Source organism: Heteronotia binoei, chromosome 8, assembly GCF_032191835.1.
Source record: "Heteronotia binoei isolate CCM8104 ecotype False Entrance Well chromosome 8, APGP_CSIRO_Hbin_v1, whole genome shotgun sequence".
NCBI classification, from domain to species: domain Eukaryota; kingdom Metazoa; phylum Chordata; class Lepidosauria; order Squamata; family Gekkonidae; genus Heteronotia; species Heteronotia binoei.
The window spans coordinates 30,016,173-30,033,576 of NC_083230.1; the positions used below are offsets into that span (position 1 = coordinate 30,016,173).

The 17,404-nt window shown below is 43.3% G+C and overlaps 1 protein-coding gene across 5 annotated transcripts in view; it reads right to left on the reverse strand.

Moving 5' to 3' along the window:
• Positions 1-17,404, reverse strand: part of ST7 (suppression of tumorigenicity 7) — a 160,141-nt gene that overhangs the window by 50,793 nt on the left and 91,944 nt on the right. For all 5 annotated transcript variants that reach the window (XM_060244850.1, XM_060244851.1, XM_060244849.1 and 2 more), the window contains exons 4-7: positions 15,524-15,578; positions 13,990-14,105; positions 12,078-12,153; positions 10,668-10,822 (exon numbers count right to left, since the gene is read on the reverse strand). In XM_060244850.1, the coding sequence (XP_060100833.1) occupies positions 10,668-10,822; positions 12,078-12,153; positions 13,990-14,105; positions 15,524-15,578 (402 nt within the window). The remainder of the gene's footprint in view (positions 1-10,667; positions 10,823-12,077; positions 12,154-13,989; positions 14,106-15,523; positions 15,579-17,404) is intronic.

Genomic DNA, 17,404 nt, shown 5'->3' on the forward strand with positions numbered 1-17,404 from the left:
CTTTTGTATAAATCCACATGCTTCCAAAATACAGGGAACTTTCTTGGATTACACTTGATTTACTCAAGCAGTAATTACACTATCCAAAGCTCCACAAATGCTTCCATTCAATTAATTACAAATGTTGCCACTTGAATGTACTATTATGACTGTGAATACAGTCCTTAGCAGAGTTATACCTTTCTAAGTCCATGGACTTCAATGAATTCATAATGGTGTGACTCTGTTTAGGATGGCACTGTGAACAGGTTACTTTCTGTGCAACTTATATAAAGCTGGGCAACTTCAGTAAAGCTATTATCAGCCCACTGCTTTTTTCTTTGATTTTGACGCTGAATTCTGATAGGCAAGAGATGCTTTTAGTTATATTGTTAAGTCAAATCATCCCTTTATGATGCACTTTTTGCATTGTAAATAATATATCCTATTTGTGGTATGGTATTGAAAAATTGTGATCCTATGCGTTGGTGCCTAGATATGACCTCCGGGGACTGCATATGGTATCAGTGTCTTATTCCCCCTCCCGTTTCTTCCCCTGGCAACTTTTGTTTTCCCCCACTTCACTAATACACCCTTCCCTCCTCTATCTTGGTTTGTTTGTTTGTTTGCCTTATCTGTTCCTCCCCCTTTAGTTTCACTCTTTTCATCCCATCTTATACCTTTCAGTTTATTCCCCCCTCCCCCAGTATTGGTACTAGAATCATAGAACCATAGAGCTGGAACCTCCAGGGTTATCTAGTCCAACCCCCTGCACAATGCAGGAAGCTCACAAATACCTCCCCCTAAATTCACAGGATCTTCATTGCTGTTAGATGGGCATCTAGCTTCTGTTTAAAAACCTCCAAGGAAGGAGAGCCTACCACCTCCCAAGGAAGCCTGTTCCACTGAGGAATCGCTCTAACTGTCAGGAAGTTCTTCCTAATGTTGAACTGGAAATTCTTTTGATTTAATTTCAACCCATTGGTTCTGGGCCTACCTTCTGGGGCCACAGAAAACGATTTCACACCATCCTCTAGATGATAGCTCTTCAAGTACTTGAAGATAGTGATCATATCACCTCTCAGCCACTCCTAACCGAGGCTGAGAATTCTCAGCAAAGTTGGAAAGTAATATCTGTGCTATTTAAGCTTTAAACAAATATTCACTCTACTTGTATGCATGTTTCAACAAATATTAGTATCTCCTTGTCTATTTTCAGGGGTGGACAATAATCAAACTGAGCTGAATGGTTGCCTGAGTTTATCAGGTTAGGGAAGAAACAAAGAAGTATTGACAGGATCATTATTTAGTCTATCCTTGATTTTATACTAAATTTAGATGTTTATAGTTCTAAATGGCATTTTCTGTTATTATATAATTGTATTGTTTCCTACTTGTTATTATCTGGATTCTTATGAACAAATGCCTAACAAAGGTTTCAGTCAGCCGTAGCCAGTATCAGTGCACAAAGGAAATCCAACAGTCTTTCCCATGTTTGCCATACATGGTTGTGTATCTTTCACCCGAGTAGGAAATGTATGAATGGATTTCCCACAAATTCTGAAAGAGTAACTATTTGTCCTGTAGGGAAACATACAGGTACCATATCAATATGTTTCATCCAGCAGGTCAAACAGCAGTTATCAGACACAACTTAAATCAGGGAAAATGACATGGGAAAAGGGTTAACCATGACATGGCTTTGATCCAGACCGGCCCCACCAATACCTGCCTGTTTTTAGAAAGAAAGAAAAATGGATCTCCTAACAACTATATCTATCTGTAACTGTTCATGGAGGACACGGAAAAGGCTGCTAAATTTTATGTGCACACTTTTGAAGAATGAAACTTACCTAAAGTTTTGAGATGAGAAGACAAATGGATAAGACCTACAGAGTCCTATCATCTCTTTAATGCTAGTACAAGCAGCATCCACTACAGTGGAAATCATAAGAGAACAACACTACTGGTATTTCTGGGCTGGTTTGTTTGTATTTCAAATAGCTGAAAAGAGAGGTACTAATAGGTAGCATGATTGTAATGTGTCATTTCCTGTTTTAGTTGTTGTTGTTTGCGAGGGGGTTGTTTGCTTTTTTGCTTACTACTGGTAGAATACTGCCCTTTGGAAAACTCCCATACTTCTGGGTAATCCATGCTTAGTGCCAGAGTTGGAGCCGGAGCAAACTGAGGGGCCCGGTCCCGAGCGGTGGCTTCTGAAATGGACCCCAATGAAACCATAGGCTTCCTGGCTTGCCCAGGTGGGGGCTGCCCCCCATTGACCGGCCTGCTGTAAATTGGCTCTTGTCTTGGAGCCTGGGGCCTGACTGCCACCTTAGTGGCAGATACAACCCCCCTGGCTGCCAAGCTCCCTGAGCTGTCGCTTCTAATTTTTTTAATAGTTCCAGTAGCTGACTACAGAGATAGTACCAGTAATTGTAGCTGCTTGAGGTAGTACCCCTATAATAACATGATCATAACATTTTATTGACTGGGGTTTGGTTTGTTTGGAGGCTTTTGGGGACGCCAGTCTGGTATAGTGGGTAAGAGTGGTGTACTCTAATCTGGAGAACTGGGTTTGATTCCTCACTCCTCCACATGCAGCTGCTGGATGACCCTGGGTCAGTCACAGCTCTCCCAGAGCTGTTCTCTCAAGAGCAGTTCTCAGGAGAGCTCTCTCAGCCCCATCTACCTCACAGGGTGTGTGTTGTGGGGAGAGGAAGGGAAAGGAGACTGTAAGCCACTCTGAGACTCCAGGTGAAGGACGGGGTATAAATCCAATCTCTTCCTCTTCTTCTTTGTTGTTGTTGTTGTTTTGTTTGTGGTATAATGCCTTTGGAAAACTTTCCCATTCTCGAAAAATGCTAGTTCTAGGTAATCCATATTTAGTGGCTGGAGTTAACACCAAAATATGTGCCAGTTTATTGTATCGAAAATCGCATGGAAAGCCTTTGTGCTGAAATGTTAAAAATAAGAATATTCAAAGAATTAATGGGCTCATATAAGAGAACCTAAGTAATTAACTAGCATATGAAATAAAGGATACAGCGATGCATATAATGTATGGTTTATTAGGTAACAGGCTATTTTATAACCTTGACAAGAGAAATGCACTATAGTAGCAAGGTATGGTTTCTTTCCAACACTGGGTTGGAATGGGGAGAAATTGGCAGGCCACATGCCATCTGATATGCTGGGTACTGCCTACATTTGGGTCATGCCAAAAGATGGGTCTGTAAGTGAAAGTGAGAACCTACATGAGGGAACTATAGACACTCAACAATAAGATTTACATGGGATCTTTGTCAATATTTTAGATGTATACATCAAACTTTTCTCAATATTACAAGTAACTTGCTTGCAACCTCATCATTATCCCCAATCACAGAGAGACTGAAGCAAATTTCAGATGTGACATGGAAGGTCATTACATAGCATCATTTGATAAAGATGTATTTTTTAAAAATCTTGAGAATCAAGAACTGTGTCCTTTGATAATTGTAACATGCCCTGTCTTGGACTAAACAGGAAAGTTAATCATTTATAAAATAACTGGATCAAGACAATACTCTTGTTTCTGATTAACTTTGGCTCTCTTATGTGTCCGCTGAAGATTTGCAGAGCACAGTCCATTTATTTTTAAGTCCCTTCTAGAAAGAACAAGATATATGCTGAAAATATTCAGAATTCATACTCATTTATCCTGAAGTCATAATTAGACTTTTCAGATAGGCTGTGATTTGTAAAGAGAAAATAAATACAGCAAGAGAAAAAATTGCTTCAGTTTGATTTCATATTAAATAGTTATTTTCTGACTGATCACTTTAAGTAAAAAACTCAAAAGCCACACACTTCCAGTATTGTTCTATGGGAGATCATTAAACAATCTTGTCTTTACTTCTTGGTGTCTTCTTGGTAACTCAAAAAATAGTTAACAACAAGCAGGAACCCACAAGACCTTGCAGGAAGCATCTCACTTCCCCTCTCCCCCACTATTTCCCTTTTCTGAAAGCTCCATAGCCTCTCCCATTTTCCTGATTCCCTTCTGTAGTGGATCAGCCAAGTGCAGCCAACCCTGAAAAGGCTAAGGACTCTGAAGAAGAAGAATGGGCAGGGCTGAATTAAACCCTGTGGAGGCCCCTAGGCAGTCAAAATCTTGGGGGGGGGGGCCTTTGCAAATTATCTCAGAGCACCCACCCCACCATCTGCAGCTCCCTGCTGCAGCATGCACGCACCTTCTCAAAAGCTCCTTTGACAAAGCTGCGGGGGAGAAGCAGAGAGAGGCAAACTTGGCAGTAACACCAGCAGCAGCCGCACCAAGCAAGTTGGGCAAAGAGCGGCTCAGTTGCTGACTGCACGTGCAGGCTGGGAGGGCTGCAAGCAGGAGGGAAGCTGGGGTGGGGGGGGGAGACTCATCTGGAGCCCCTAAAGGCATGGGGGCCCATAGGCCAGTGTCTAATTGGCCTAATTGTTAATTTGGCTTTGGGAATGGGTAGATGAAGGAGGCCCTAGCTCACAATCAGTTGCAGGCGACCTGCTGCAGAAAGCTGCTGCAACCCTGCCAAGTAGCGATTCATAGTCAGCTTCTCAGTTGTTCAGGCCCAGGACTCAGAACCAGATAGCATCTCACCTCCCTTGTCTCCAGAACCATGGAAATGGAGTTGGAGGAGGGTCCATCATTAGATGCCGGAAAGAAGGCAAAGTGGATGATTAGCAGCTCAGAAACACCTGGGTCTAGATAGTAAGGAGAGTGCATGTACCTGCATGATGCAACCCAGTTGCGAGACAAAAGTCTCTGCTTTGAATGGTGGAGAGAGGGAGTTCATGAGCTGAACCACAAACCCAGTCAGCTCACATATGGACCAAACCAGGTTCATGTCCAAAACAGCTGAGCAGGAGCTGGATCAGCTGTTTTGAGCCTGAAGCTCAAAGTTTCTGATCTTTTGGTGGCTTTCATAGGAAAGAGAAAGCAGGGGTTTAAACTCCTGCTTTTTGCTCTCCCCAACTGTCTTAAACATTCATGGGGGTTTGTAGCTGGGCTGCAGCTTGTGAATCACAAACTAGCCAAAATTCATCACAAAATTCATCAAGAGCTGCTAAGTGCCCAACCCTAGTCGCTAGCTCCAAGTTGGGAAATATGTGAAGATTTTGGGGTGGAGCCTGGGGATGAGGAGGTTTGGGAAGGGAAGTGACCTCAGCAGGGTGTAATGCCATAGAAGCCATCTTCCAAAGCAGCCGTTTTCTCCCAAGGAACTGATCTCTATCATCTGGATCGCGGTTCTAAAAAATCTCCAGCTTGCATCTGAACTAATGTATTAGTTCACCTGGAGGAAATAGCTGCTTTGGAGGGTTGAGTCTACCATATTATATACCCTTCTTGAGGTCCCTTCCCCTCCTCAAATCCCACCCTCCTCAGGCTCAACCCCTTCAAATTTCTAAGTATTTCCTAACCCGGAGTTGGTAACCCTGTCTCCTTCACACTGAACAGCCAACCAACCCTTATCTGCCCTCTGTCTTAAGCTTCCTCTTGCACACCCCAGTAGCCTCTACCTTGGAAAACTATGGCCTAGTTGTGTGGTTCCCGCCACTGGGTCAGGCTCACTTCCAGGAAACCCTCAAGGACTTGTGGAGTGTGTAGGGATCCCAGTCGCCCGAGTCCAGGCAGGGGATCCCCCAATTTAGGTAGGGCTTTCCCACCACTGGCCAGCAGGCCAGTGGGAAGAAATGCCACCCCAAAATGACAGAACCCCAAAAATGGAAATGATCCAAACACCCAGAAGTGCTGCCCAAGGCTGTAGCCAGGATTTAAAATTTGGTGGGGCACAAAACCACAATTTTTTTGGGGGGGGGGGACAGGGGCAACTCCCCCCCCCCAACAAACAACAAACCAACGCCACTTTCTTCAAACCTTTCAAGTGACAGGATGGAAGCAGCCCTTGAGCAGGAAGATGGTGGAGGAGGTGCAAGTCTGGGCCAGGTGGCAGCACTACCAACTCACTTCTAGCTGGCAGTGTGGGGCATTAGGGGAGCCAGGCTGCAGATCCAGAAAGGTCAGTGTGGGGTGACTGGAGCTAGGCTGGTTCTGGTGAGGCAATCCTCAGAGAAGGCAGCCATGGCAGGCACAATTGCAGTGCCATTGGTGGGCACCTACTTTGCCTTCAAGTGGGAGGCACTGCTGGGGCCCTCTGAGAGGCTGCACACCCCTGAGTGCCCACAAGCCTCAACTGCCAAGTAGGTTTTCGCTTGGAGGGAAGGCTGCCCCGACATGCCTGCCATGCAAGAGAGGAGCAAGAGATTGCTGCCTCAGTCTGGCCAGCTAGCCAGTGGCTCAGAGCTAAGGGGTGTGCCAGGCAGTGGCAGAAGCAGCAGCAGGAGCAGCAGCCGCCCTCCCTCCCAGCCATGCTGAGTCCTGCCCGAGTCTGTCACAGCTTCCCAGATGGGGAGATTGGAAGGAGGCGGAGCCAAGGAGGGCACTCAGCAGGGATGTTGCACTGGGAGGCCAGAGAGAGAGCCCGCCTTCCTCCAAAGCAGCAGCCAGTTGGTCTGACCTCAGGAATCTAAAGCCCTGGGAAGGCAACTGCTGCACACCTCTTCCTCTCGCTCCTCTTCAGCTCTGCAAAGCCCAGTCATGCTGCGCAGAGCCACATCCTCACAATGTCATGGGGGGAAAAAAGACTGGAAGGAAAGAGGAAGAGTGACGGTGGGGCCAGAAGACTAACACAGAGTTTTGATTGGTGGGGCCTGGTGCTGCCCCTGAAGCAGCCATTTGAAGCAGTCCCTAGGAGGAAGCAAAGGGACCACTCAAAAGGTTGTCAGCCTTAGCGACCCTAATTGCTGAGAAGGCTTGCATCAAGTTTAGGCCATCAGCACCACCAGCTGTGTGAAATGGCTGGCAGTCATTTGAGTGGTCCCTTCCCTTCCCCGTAGTCAAATGGCTGTGTCCCACTTCCTGTTTTTTCAGGCCACTTCAGGTTTTACCAGAAGTGGTCCAAAACATCATTTGGGGTGGGACATCCTGCCCACCCCTCAGAACCCCTTAAAGGCCTCCACCTGCAAGGTAAGGGGAACTGGCAACCACTTGAGTTTGGTCTATTTCCGGTCTATCAGACAGCAGCCGCTGAAAGGACAGGATCCCAGCAGCAGTCCGTGGTTGCTCATTTGCACTACTAGTGCAGATCAACCATGGACCCGCTGTGGGAAGGGTTGTGGGTGTCTAGCAACTGTCACTGAGGGAATCCATTGCTTAAAGCTACCAATGCTCCTTTTATCATTGGGGATGTGTGTGTGTGTTAAAACTCCCCAATGTTTGGGGGGGGGGGTCAGATTTAAGATCTGGTCAACTTCGCTATTAGACTATAACATATATCCTTTAAGGGTGTGTGTGTATCTATATATCTATATGTATGGCTTTTTTTTGAGCAGGAATGAACAGGAATGCAGTTCCAGCTGGCTGAGCTTCAGAAAGTGTGGCCTAATATGCAAATGAGTTCCTGCTGGGCTTCTTCTGCAAAAGGCCCTATGGTTATGTCAGGGGTGTGGCCTAATATGCAAATGAGTTCCTGCTGAGCTTTTTCTGCCAAAAAGCCGTGTGTGTGTGTATAAATTCCACAGTCTGATCTGAGACATTTTAAGAAAGATCTTGTTTACTAAATCCATGTTGGCAGCAGTTACTGGAATATTGGATTCTTTCCTTTCCCCTGGACAGGTAAAGACAGGCAAATTCATCAATATTTTTGCTCTGCCACACCCTATTATTTCATCAAAGAACCGTTTGCAAAGAATAAATACAACAATGACCTCAGAGAAATCCTAAGGCTATCTTGTAAAGTCCTCTACCCACCTAGGATTACCCTTTTCTGCTTGCAATTTAACCAGCACAATCCAGATTATCAAAAATCTCAGGCAGACAAGCAATGAGGCTGTTGACAATTCAATTAACAATTTAATAAAACAGTCCAGAACTGCTATAATAAAGTGACAGGGCAATGCTAAGAATATTTTCCTTGGAGTAACCCCAATTAAATAGACTTGAGTAGAGTTCTGAGTAGACCTGCATTGTTGTGCAAACTGATGGTTAGAGAATCTGCAGACATTAAACAGCTGAGAAGATGTGATTATTAGGGAAACTTTCCCTATACCAGGAGTCCTTAGCCTTTTTGCACCTATGGCACATTTGGAATTTTGACACAGGGTGGTGGGTGCAGCTACAATATAGCAGCCACAGGGGGTGGAATCAATCACAAAATATTAGGGAGTGAGATCATGCATCACTCTAATAGTAACTCTTCAATATTTCAGGCAGAAGATCTGTTTAACAGAACTTCTGCCTAAGGATCTTATACCAAAAAATTCTTATTGGTCCTTTAAGTGCAACTGGAATCAAATCTAGCTCTTTGACAGCAGACCAGCATGCCCACCGTCTGAAAATAAAATCCAGGTACTATATCTGGAAATCTTCTTGCCTATGAGCTTTCCTCCCTACTTCCTGCATCATCTGGGTACTACTGATGACCAGCCTTTCTTTGACCCTTCCAGCACACACAGCCTTCTTTTCTCAAATAATTTAATTTGCTTTCTGAAATTATTAGGCCCGCAGAAACAACAGATCACACACCCTGTGGAGGGTCAGCAACCCACTTTTTCTGAAAAGTGACTCTTCTGTTTACAGGCGTGTTGGTAATGCTTGCATTAATTCCACACCCTGGTGTTTCCAAGCAGTATGAAAAAAAAAACTTCTGAATTTTTAGTGCAGTTTTGGAATTAGCAGCACAGCTGCTTGTATTGAGTGTGACTGTGATCACACATACTAAATAATGCACTTTCAGTGAACTTTCAGTCCACTTTCAATGCACTTTCCAACTGGATTTTACTGTGGGAACTGGCGAAATCCAGTTGAAAATGCATTGAAAGTGGTTTGAAAGTACATTATTTATTGTGTGTGATTGCAGCCTCAGTGTGGAGTAGTGGTTAGAGTGTCAGACTAGGACCTGGGAGACTCAGCTTAGACTCCCTATTCTGCCATGGAAGTTTGCTGGGGGACTATGGAATACCTATGAATGGATCTCCCTTGCTGAGGGGGTCTCCTGCTTTGGAACAGAGTACAGGGGGAGGGGTAGAGAGGTTTAACCCTTTTCTCCAGTGTCCTTTTCAAGATCTCAGTCCTCTCCATCTTGGCTGCTACCTGCCTTGTTGAGGGAAACTTACAGGCAGCCTTAGAGCTACCTGTCTTCCCCCCCCCCCCCGGCTGCTTGGAAAGGCTGGTGGAGGAGCTGATCATGAAAAATCTCTGGGAAACGGGTTAAACCCCCTTTCCCCACATAATCCAAAACCCCAACCATATCAACTCTTTGTTATCTCCTCTTCAGACTAAACATACCCAGCTCCTTCAATTTTTCCTGATAGAACTTGGTCTCCAGATCCCTCACCATCTTTGTTGCCCTCCTCTGGACATGTTCCAGCTTGTCTATTGGAGGGTCTTGACTGGAGGTCCATGTTCTGGTGTGGTAGAGCCTCTAGACCTGGCAGCCATATTGCCTAAGGCCCCTGGAGTCCAGATGAGGAGTGATCTGAAAAGAGCAGCTGTACCTTTGGTTTTTTGAGTCAGCTGTTGCTCATTCATTTGCAGCAGGTGGTCTCTCCTGAGTGCATTTGTAATGAAGGATGAAAAGGAGAATGATGCTAAAGATATCTAAAGGTGCACCTAGGAAGGGGGCATTATGCAACCAACAAAGACCAGATATGCCATGGATTGTAAATACCTAGCAAATTTAATTAACCCACCCACCTAAAGCAATACACCCCTATGGCATCTGCCTCAGGTAACACCGCAAGAGAGAAGGGACTGATTTGCCTGGGGTGGGGTGTGTGTGGTAGTTATCAGAGCAAAGAAAGCAAGAAAAGGCTTTCTGCCCCAGCTTTCTGACAGGGCTAAGAGCTGTCTGGAAAAGGTGAAGGAGAAAGTACCCTTACACTGAGGGTGTCGTTAGGCCATCCTGACATACGATGAGAGCAGCAATCTATCATCATACTGCATTTATCTCTGTAACAGCTGGATCACGTTTCTGGCTCTCAGCTGCTAAACTTGAACGCTTGTTTGGGTTGTATTCTCCAAGTCAATGCACGTATATACTGGATGACTGATTTTCAATCAAGAAAATGTAATGTTTTAGACTAAAAAGATTTTGTGCCCAGAAGATGAATTATTCATCCTAAATAAATTATTCCAATTTGATCATTTTGAATATATTTATTAATATTATTATTGTTGTTATCTATAATATTATAGTATTTTTTTCACAATTTTTTAGGAACAGGGAAAGAGCACAGAATTATACAGGACACTGAAGCCCTGCTCTAAGCTTCATTTAACCATCTCTCTGGTTCTGCAGATTTCAGCAGGCATTTCCCACATACTTTCAAGCACATCGTCACAGCTGTATGCACAAGAAATTTGCTTTTTACAAATAAAAGCTGAGATTCTCAAGACGTTGAGTTCCATGCACAATACCACAATCTGCAATTCTTCAAAATCCCACAAATCCATGACATAAATATGGCCCTGGTTACAAATATTATACATGTACAAATAATTATATAGTCCCCAATCCACTTCCCTTTGAACAATGATTATTCTTAGTGACTTGCAGAAATCTGTCTCTTAAATATAGAAAGATACAGAGAAAGACTCTTACTGTGTTGGGCTTCGTACTGGGCACCATGGTGCTGAAGCTGTTGGCTACGCCTGTAACAGCCTTCGCCAGCCTTCAAGGCCTGCTTAAACAATTTCTCTGCTTCCACAATAGTTGTTGCTTCTTCTTCTGCCAAAAGAATATAAGCCGTGGCACACCTATCAGTGAAACAAATGACAAAAGCAGTCATCAATAGCAGAACTAGAAAATGGAAAGGCATTTGCTAGGGCACAAAAATGAACATGCGGATTTTGTTTGCCTTACTGCCACAGAACATGTGCATGGTCTGGAGGGCCCCAAAATTGCACACTGAGCTCTCAGGCCAATTAGGGCTGCCCCATGTTCTTCAGTGGAGGAAAACAGCTCTTTATGTGAAAAGTAGTGCATGCAGGGCTTTTTTTGAGCCGGAACGCACCAGAACACCATTCCGACCGGCTCAGGCAGCAAATGTATATGAATTCTCCAGATGTGCAAAAAGGTAAGTTCTCAGTTTTGATCATTATACTCCCCATTTTAATAAGTATCTTTATCAAGAGATGCACACGTAAACAACTCAAGCCTCAATGTTAACCTCACATGGCTATACATCAAATACAAATTATTTTTAATAATTAAATGCTTCTATATTCGGAGCCATGCCATTGAGAACTTACCTTTATGCATATCTGGAGAAATTTATATTCATATACATTTGGGTGCTGAACATTGTGCACAATATTTTCCTTGGAAGGCTGAATTTATATCGTATTTTGGTATTTTTGAAAATGGATAACATTTGCAATTATTGGAACTAGTGTGAATATCGTATTATAAAATTTTGTCTTCTTTTGTAATATGGATTGATCATTGTTCTATATTTTTGTGCTCTGTGTATAGTATTCATTGAGCAAGGGAGTTATCTGGTGTTTTCTGGAAACTCAGGATGTGACACGGTCCAACAACTGTGCAATATCTGTTTTAGCATCAATGTGTGATCAGATGAGCTACAAAGGCCCCCGGTTAGAGTCTCATTCATCCCATGACTTAGCACTGCAAAGTGGCTGTGACCAAGTAGGTTGTCATGAAGACTGTCCAGCTACACTATGGTTGCCAGCCATGGATGCAGGGAGAATTTCAAAAATCAGTATTAGCAATTTTACTTCTGCTTGTCATCATTTATTTCCATCATTTGCATACTGCTTTCCAAAAGTTGGTTTATGCCCTTCGGCTTTCATATGTGAACAATCTGTCAGAACTCTGTTCTGTTAGTGTAAGTTTAATATTAACAGATGAACAAGCCAGTTCTCCCGGTGCCTATAAATAGGAAAAGTTACTGAAAGTCAACTCTCAGTATGTACCTAAATTATGTGATGATAAATTCATGGATAATTTAGATCATGTGCTGGATTTTCAAAAGATTGGAAATATACTTACTCATTTAACTCTAAGGCTTCATGTGCTGCAGAAATTCTGGCCTGTGGATTTCTCTCTCTCCATGCCTTTTGCATTACTGTTGAAAAGAATTTTCTTTTTAATCAAAATGCAATTTGACACCTCACAGCCTAGTATCCTATGGGCCAGGTAGTTCATGAAGGCCCAAAGGATAATCAGGCACAATCCATGTACCTGCCCTCCAGTTCACTCTTTTACTGCCATCAGAGAAATCTGAGCCTACATTTGTGTGGTTTAAAGAGATGCTGGAGAACAAAACAGTAAAATGTGCTAAGCATGGTTTATGTCAAGCACAAAATGAATCCTGAACAAAGAATAATGTGCTGGTGTGTGTTTTTCTCTCTCTCTTAGTGTACATTTGAATCAGTGCCTCTTGCTGCAGTGCTGAAATGTCCATGCTCACTCATTCTTTTGATATAATTAAACTCCATCCATATATGCCTTTTCTCCAATGAACTCAGAGAGGCACTTGAGCTTCATAAACATCCAACGGAGTAGAGTAGACTGGAAGATCGCTGCTTCCCAGGGACTTGAGCCTGGGATCCCCATATCTATTCCCAGCATTCTAGCTAGAGTACTATATTGGCGCATGTAATGGAAAAATGCTGAAGACCTTTGCATCTCGAGGAGACAGGGGTGCTGATCTACTCATTCCAAACCTGTGTGTTGCACTAAGCTGCAAAAGGGTTGCTTGCCCTTAACAGGTGCATCAGGTTTGCTTCAGCTAGAACTGCTGCAGAGCCCCACAAATCAGTCCCAGCTGAGACTGATAATTGAATAGGTTAGGGTTATGTTAAATTGAGCCTAAGTGGGCTGGATAGTGCTGCTCTGCCCTGCTTTGCGGAATAGCAGAAGGAGCAGATGACGGCTTGATGAACAGATGGTTGTGGTGAAGGCAGAGTCCCCAACCACAGCAACAAGCCTCCTTGGGAAGCATCTTCGTACTGAAACTCTGATTTCATGTTCTAACCTTTAGGATAGTTTACCTTTGAGTTAGTGAATAAAACTGCTTTCTGATTGCAAACTGCATTGGTCTGAAATCAATCAATGAACATGGGCACTACAGCTCATCTTTGGTCCCATTCACCAGCTGCATTAGGGTGCAACACTTCCCATCTGAGTCTCTGTGAGAATGATCCAAATACTTGGGCTGCATTGATGAATGCGTTTCTGCTGTGCAATCAGTAATGTAATGGAAGGAAGGAAGGTGGAATCACACCAAGCAGAAGAGCCTCTGGGCTGCTGTAGCTGCATGTAAAGAAGAGGGCCAAACCTAAGCTGATGTAATACAGTGGCAAGAGTTTTGGGTCCCGATGTGGGAAACTCAGGCTCAAATCCTTGATGTGGCAATCAGTTATTTCCTAGTATGCCATGATGACTGAGCAGCTGTGTGTGAAGGAAGCTTTTATTTTTACTGAATGTTGGTCATGCAGATGCTTTCTCTCCTGGCAGGGGAACAGGGTGAGCACGTGCCAAAACGTGAGGCAGCTTTAGTGTGCTGCTATGTTTCTCAGGCTGTGAAGATGCAGGGGTTGTACTAAGACAGCTGCCAGCATAGCATTCTGCCTAGTTTCACCATTCAGTTACAGTCCAAAATAGTGGAGAGATCAGCACACTTTGATTGGTAAAATTTTGAAAAGAAAACCTTACACTAGGGACACTAAATGAAGGGTTAGGGGAAAGGGCAGAACAGCAACATTAGCTAGAGACTGGAGAATCTGTGCATTCAACAGGCATTACAGGGGCAAGTGGTGGAGATCCTGTACTACTCTGTGAAACTGCAGATCTAGACAAAGTGAGCTGATGAGACACAAACGGAGTAGAGTAATTTGCTTGTTCCTTATTTCTTAAAAAATACTTTATATTCATGAACTCAAAGCAGTTAGATTCTTACTGGCATCTGCAGGCCGTAGATGGTCTGTATCACACGTAAAAAACGTTTGATGATCCTGCGCTGAAAGATTCATATCATAGTATGTCAAGGGTTCTCTTCCAGTCACCCAAGTATATCTGCAGAGGCACCAAAGTAAGATAGTTTGGTTAAGTAAATGTACAGCATGCTTGCCGTATAGGAGATAGGAATGAACATTATGTAAGCATCTCTGCAAATTCGCCCCATGTTTCCCCATATTTGACAGTCTGTCTTTACCCAGTTCATTCTACCCAATATACAGATCTATTAGAAAGTCCTTTAGTTGTGCTCGGTTGAAGGAAAGTAAAGGTGAGTGCAAGACTATGTCCTGCTTAGTTGTCTATAATCTAAAAACAAGATCAAGAAAAAGTAGAAAAGGAGATCTTTTTTTACTAGGGTTGCCAGGTCCAGCTCAGGAAATACATGGGGACTTTGGGGGTGGAGCCAGGAGACTTTCCCAGTCCCTAAATAAATGAATATACTGCTGTGCAGTTCACCTGAATACAATCTTCATTTCCTCATCCTCTTTTTTTGGCCTACCCTGGCAGCTGCACTTCCACTAAATGAAGGTGAAATTTATCATATCCCCTCAAGTCCCCTTGTAAACTTCGGAAGCACCTTCAAGCATGGTTTTATTAAGGGACACACACACAGACACAAAGCAGCGAAAATAAGCAGTTTGCAAGCCCACACTTTTGCGTGATCTCACTGGGGCAATTTACTCACCATGGGAGCTGCTGAATGTAACAATCTGCGGTATTTCATCCAACTTCTTCAAACACAGGAACACAAATAGATAACAGCTTAGGGGGTGGAGTTTTCCTTCCCCTAAGCAGGTTCTAGCTAACTCTTTTCTATCCATTTTATATAAACAACTTCTGAAGCAAATCCAAAACAAACAGAGGGATTGTGCTGGTTCCTCTGCCTTTCTCACAGGCTGATTCACAGCCACATGATTCTGCCTGCTCACCCCACCCCCCACTGCAATCTCTTCTGGGCTGAGATTTAAAGGCACATACAGTTGCAAGCATCTTCTAAGCCTGCCAAGGCTTGGAGGCACATGGAGGCTGTTGGGGGAGGGGCTTCCCCCTACTGGCCAGCTGGCTGCTGGTGGGGAAGAGCCTGCAAAACTGGGGGATCCCCTGCCTGGACCTGGGGACTGGCGAGCCTAGTTTTTACAGGGATCTCGAACACAGATTCATATGAAATATGATTCGACAACATAGCCCTAACTAACTTTTATTCATGTTTTTTATATACCTTTGCCTTAAATGAAAAGCAGTGGAATATTTTTAACTGAACCTGACTCCTGGTTCATACAGAAGTCTCTTACTTTTTTTTTTTTTTTACAAAAATGCTTGAGCTGGATTGAAAAGGGTTTTGTGTACAATTGTACATACCGACAGTAATGTTCTTTGGAAGAGATCCTTGGATCTTTAGTCACAATAAACAAGTGCTCAAAAGTACTTCTTTAAGCGGTCACTGTGTTTGAACGACGGTTCTGTGCAGCACTTACCGGTTATATTCAGCTCCTCTAAACAGATTTAGTGGGTTTCGCCAAACTTTGCATTCTGTCACAACGGGAGAGAAAAAAACCCACAACACTTCGGATCATTCAATTCCAGACTTCATTTAGAAACACAAGTCATTGCAGATGCACCCCATACAGATAGGAAGCATATTCACCTCGACAGCAAGCACATGTGAGCGATGGGTGTATATGAATAAATTTAATTGCCATATATTGAGTTAGACAAATGGTCTTCTTAACACAGTTTTATCTGCTCTGATGGCAGCAGTCACATATAAATGGTTGTCTTCCCCTACATCTTATGCACAATTTTCTGGTTTATAAATATTGGTAGAAAACATTGCCACGATCTTTTGTATATGAAATATGTACCTATAGGTATGTATTTGCACTTCTTTCTTTTAAAACACGCAGGACTTGTTAAAATAATAAAACCCCACCATTTTACAAAAGTCAGAGATAAAAACAAAGCATAAAATTAAAAGATAAGACCTCAGGATGGAAGGTGGAGCGACAGACAAATGGAGTCCCAAACAATAAAAATTGCTTCTGCTTACACTCCATACAGCCATTTTGCTTCCCAGAGGTCTCAAAAAAACCCCCAAACTCACAGTTTCATATGTAAGTTAGAGGACAATGTTCTAGAATGCTATTTTAAAAATTGCCCTAACTTTTTAGATACGCCCTAGAAGTCAGTCCTGGTTCAAAATTCGCCATGAATATTTAGCTAAAAACAGATTGTCCTTTTATGGATGCTTTTTTTTTATTACAGCGGCATGCTGCCAGTTATTTCACCCCAGAAAACCACTCACCAAATGTGATTTACTGCCCTGATTACGATTTCAGTGTGATTGTGGGGTGAGATGGTTCACTGATATGGTTATGGAACAGAAAACCCAGATAATCAATTTAGTCCCTGTGGGCTTGTTTACTTCTTCAGTAAAATTTGGCTGTCTAGTTAATATTGTAAATCAGATGAAGTTTCTACCACCATCTGCTACTTTCATTCTTGCTGTGGTACTAGGAGGTGGGAGGAATGGGAATAAACAGCACCAGCTGCTGACCTTGAATAAAGTAGAACCAAACAAGTACTGACAAGGTATATTGCTATTGATTGGCAAAGGAAAATGCATAGTGAAATCTTAGGGAAATGAAAAAGTATCAGGCACAGCCATTGGCCTCTTACGCCCTCCTACCCTCCATTACAGATGCCCAGAAGGAGTATACAAGTAGCAGTGTTCCCTCTAAGGTGAATGAGCGTGAGCTAGCTCACAGATTTTTAGCCTCCAGCTCACACATTTTTGTCTTAGCTCAGCAAAAATGGCCTCAGAGCAAACTAATTTATGCAGTAGCTCACAACTTTAATGCCAGTAGCTCACAACTTTAATACCAGTAGCTCACAAAGTAGAGTTTTTGCTCAAAAGACTCTGCAGCTTAGAGGGAACATTGACAAGTATATTCCAAAGTCCAAGACCATGGGAGGGGGAAATCTATTACAGAAAGTTCAACTGAAAAAAAGGTAATACATTTATTCTTAAATGTTCTCAAACATGCTGCATTTCAACTCTGTATTTTAAGTCAGTGTTATCTCTCTCTGTTTCAACGGAAAATGAAAGGTTGCAGGTTAGGGAGAAGATATGCTTTTCATTACAGCATACTGTTCTGGTCTAGATTGCAAGATTTGTTCTGCTTGTTTTGCTAGCTGAATAAGGTGCATACAGGATCATGTTGCTGGCAACATGCCACTCTGACAATTAGGAGGAGTGGATGGCTAAGGTCTTCCTCCCAAAGGCACCCAAAGCAGTCTGCTGGCAAAGCCTACTGCTGCTCCCTCCACACCCTTTCTTATGGCAAATTAAAAACAGA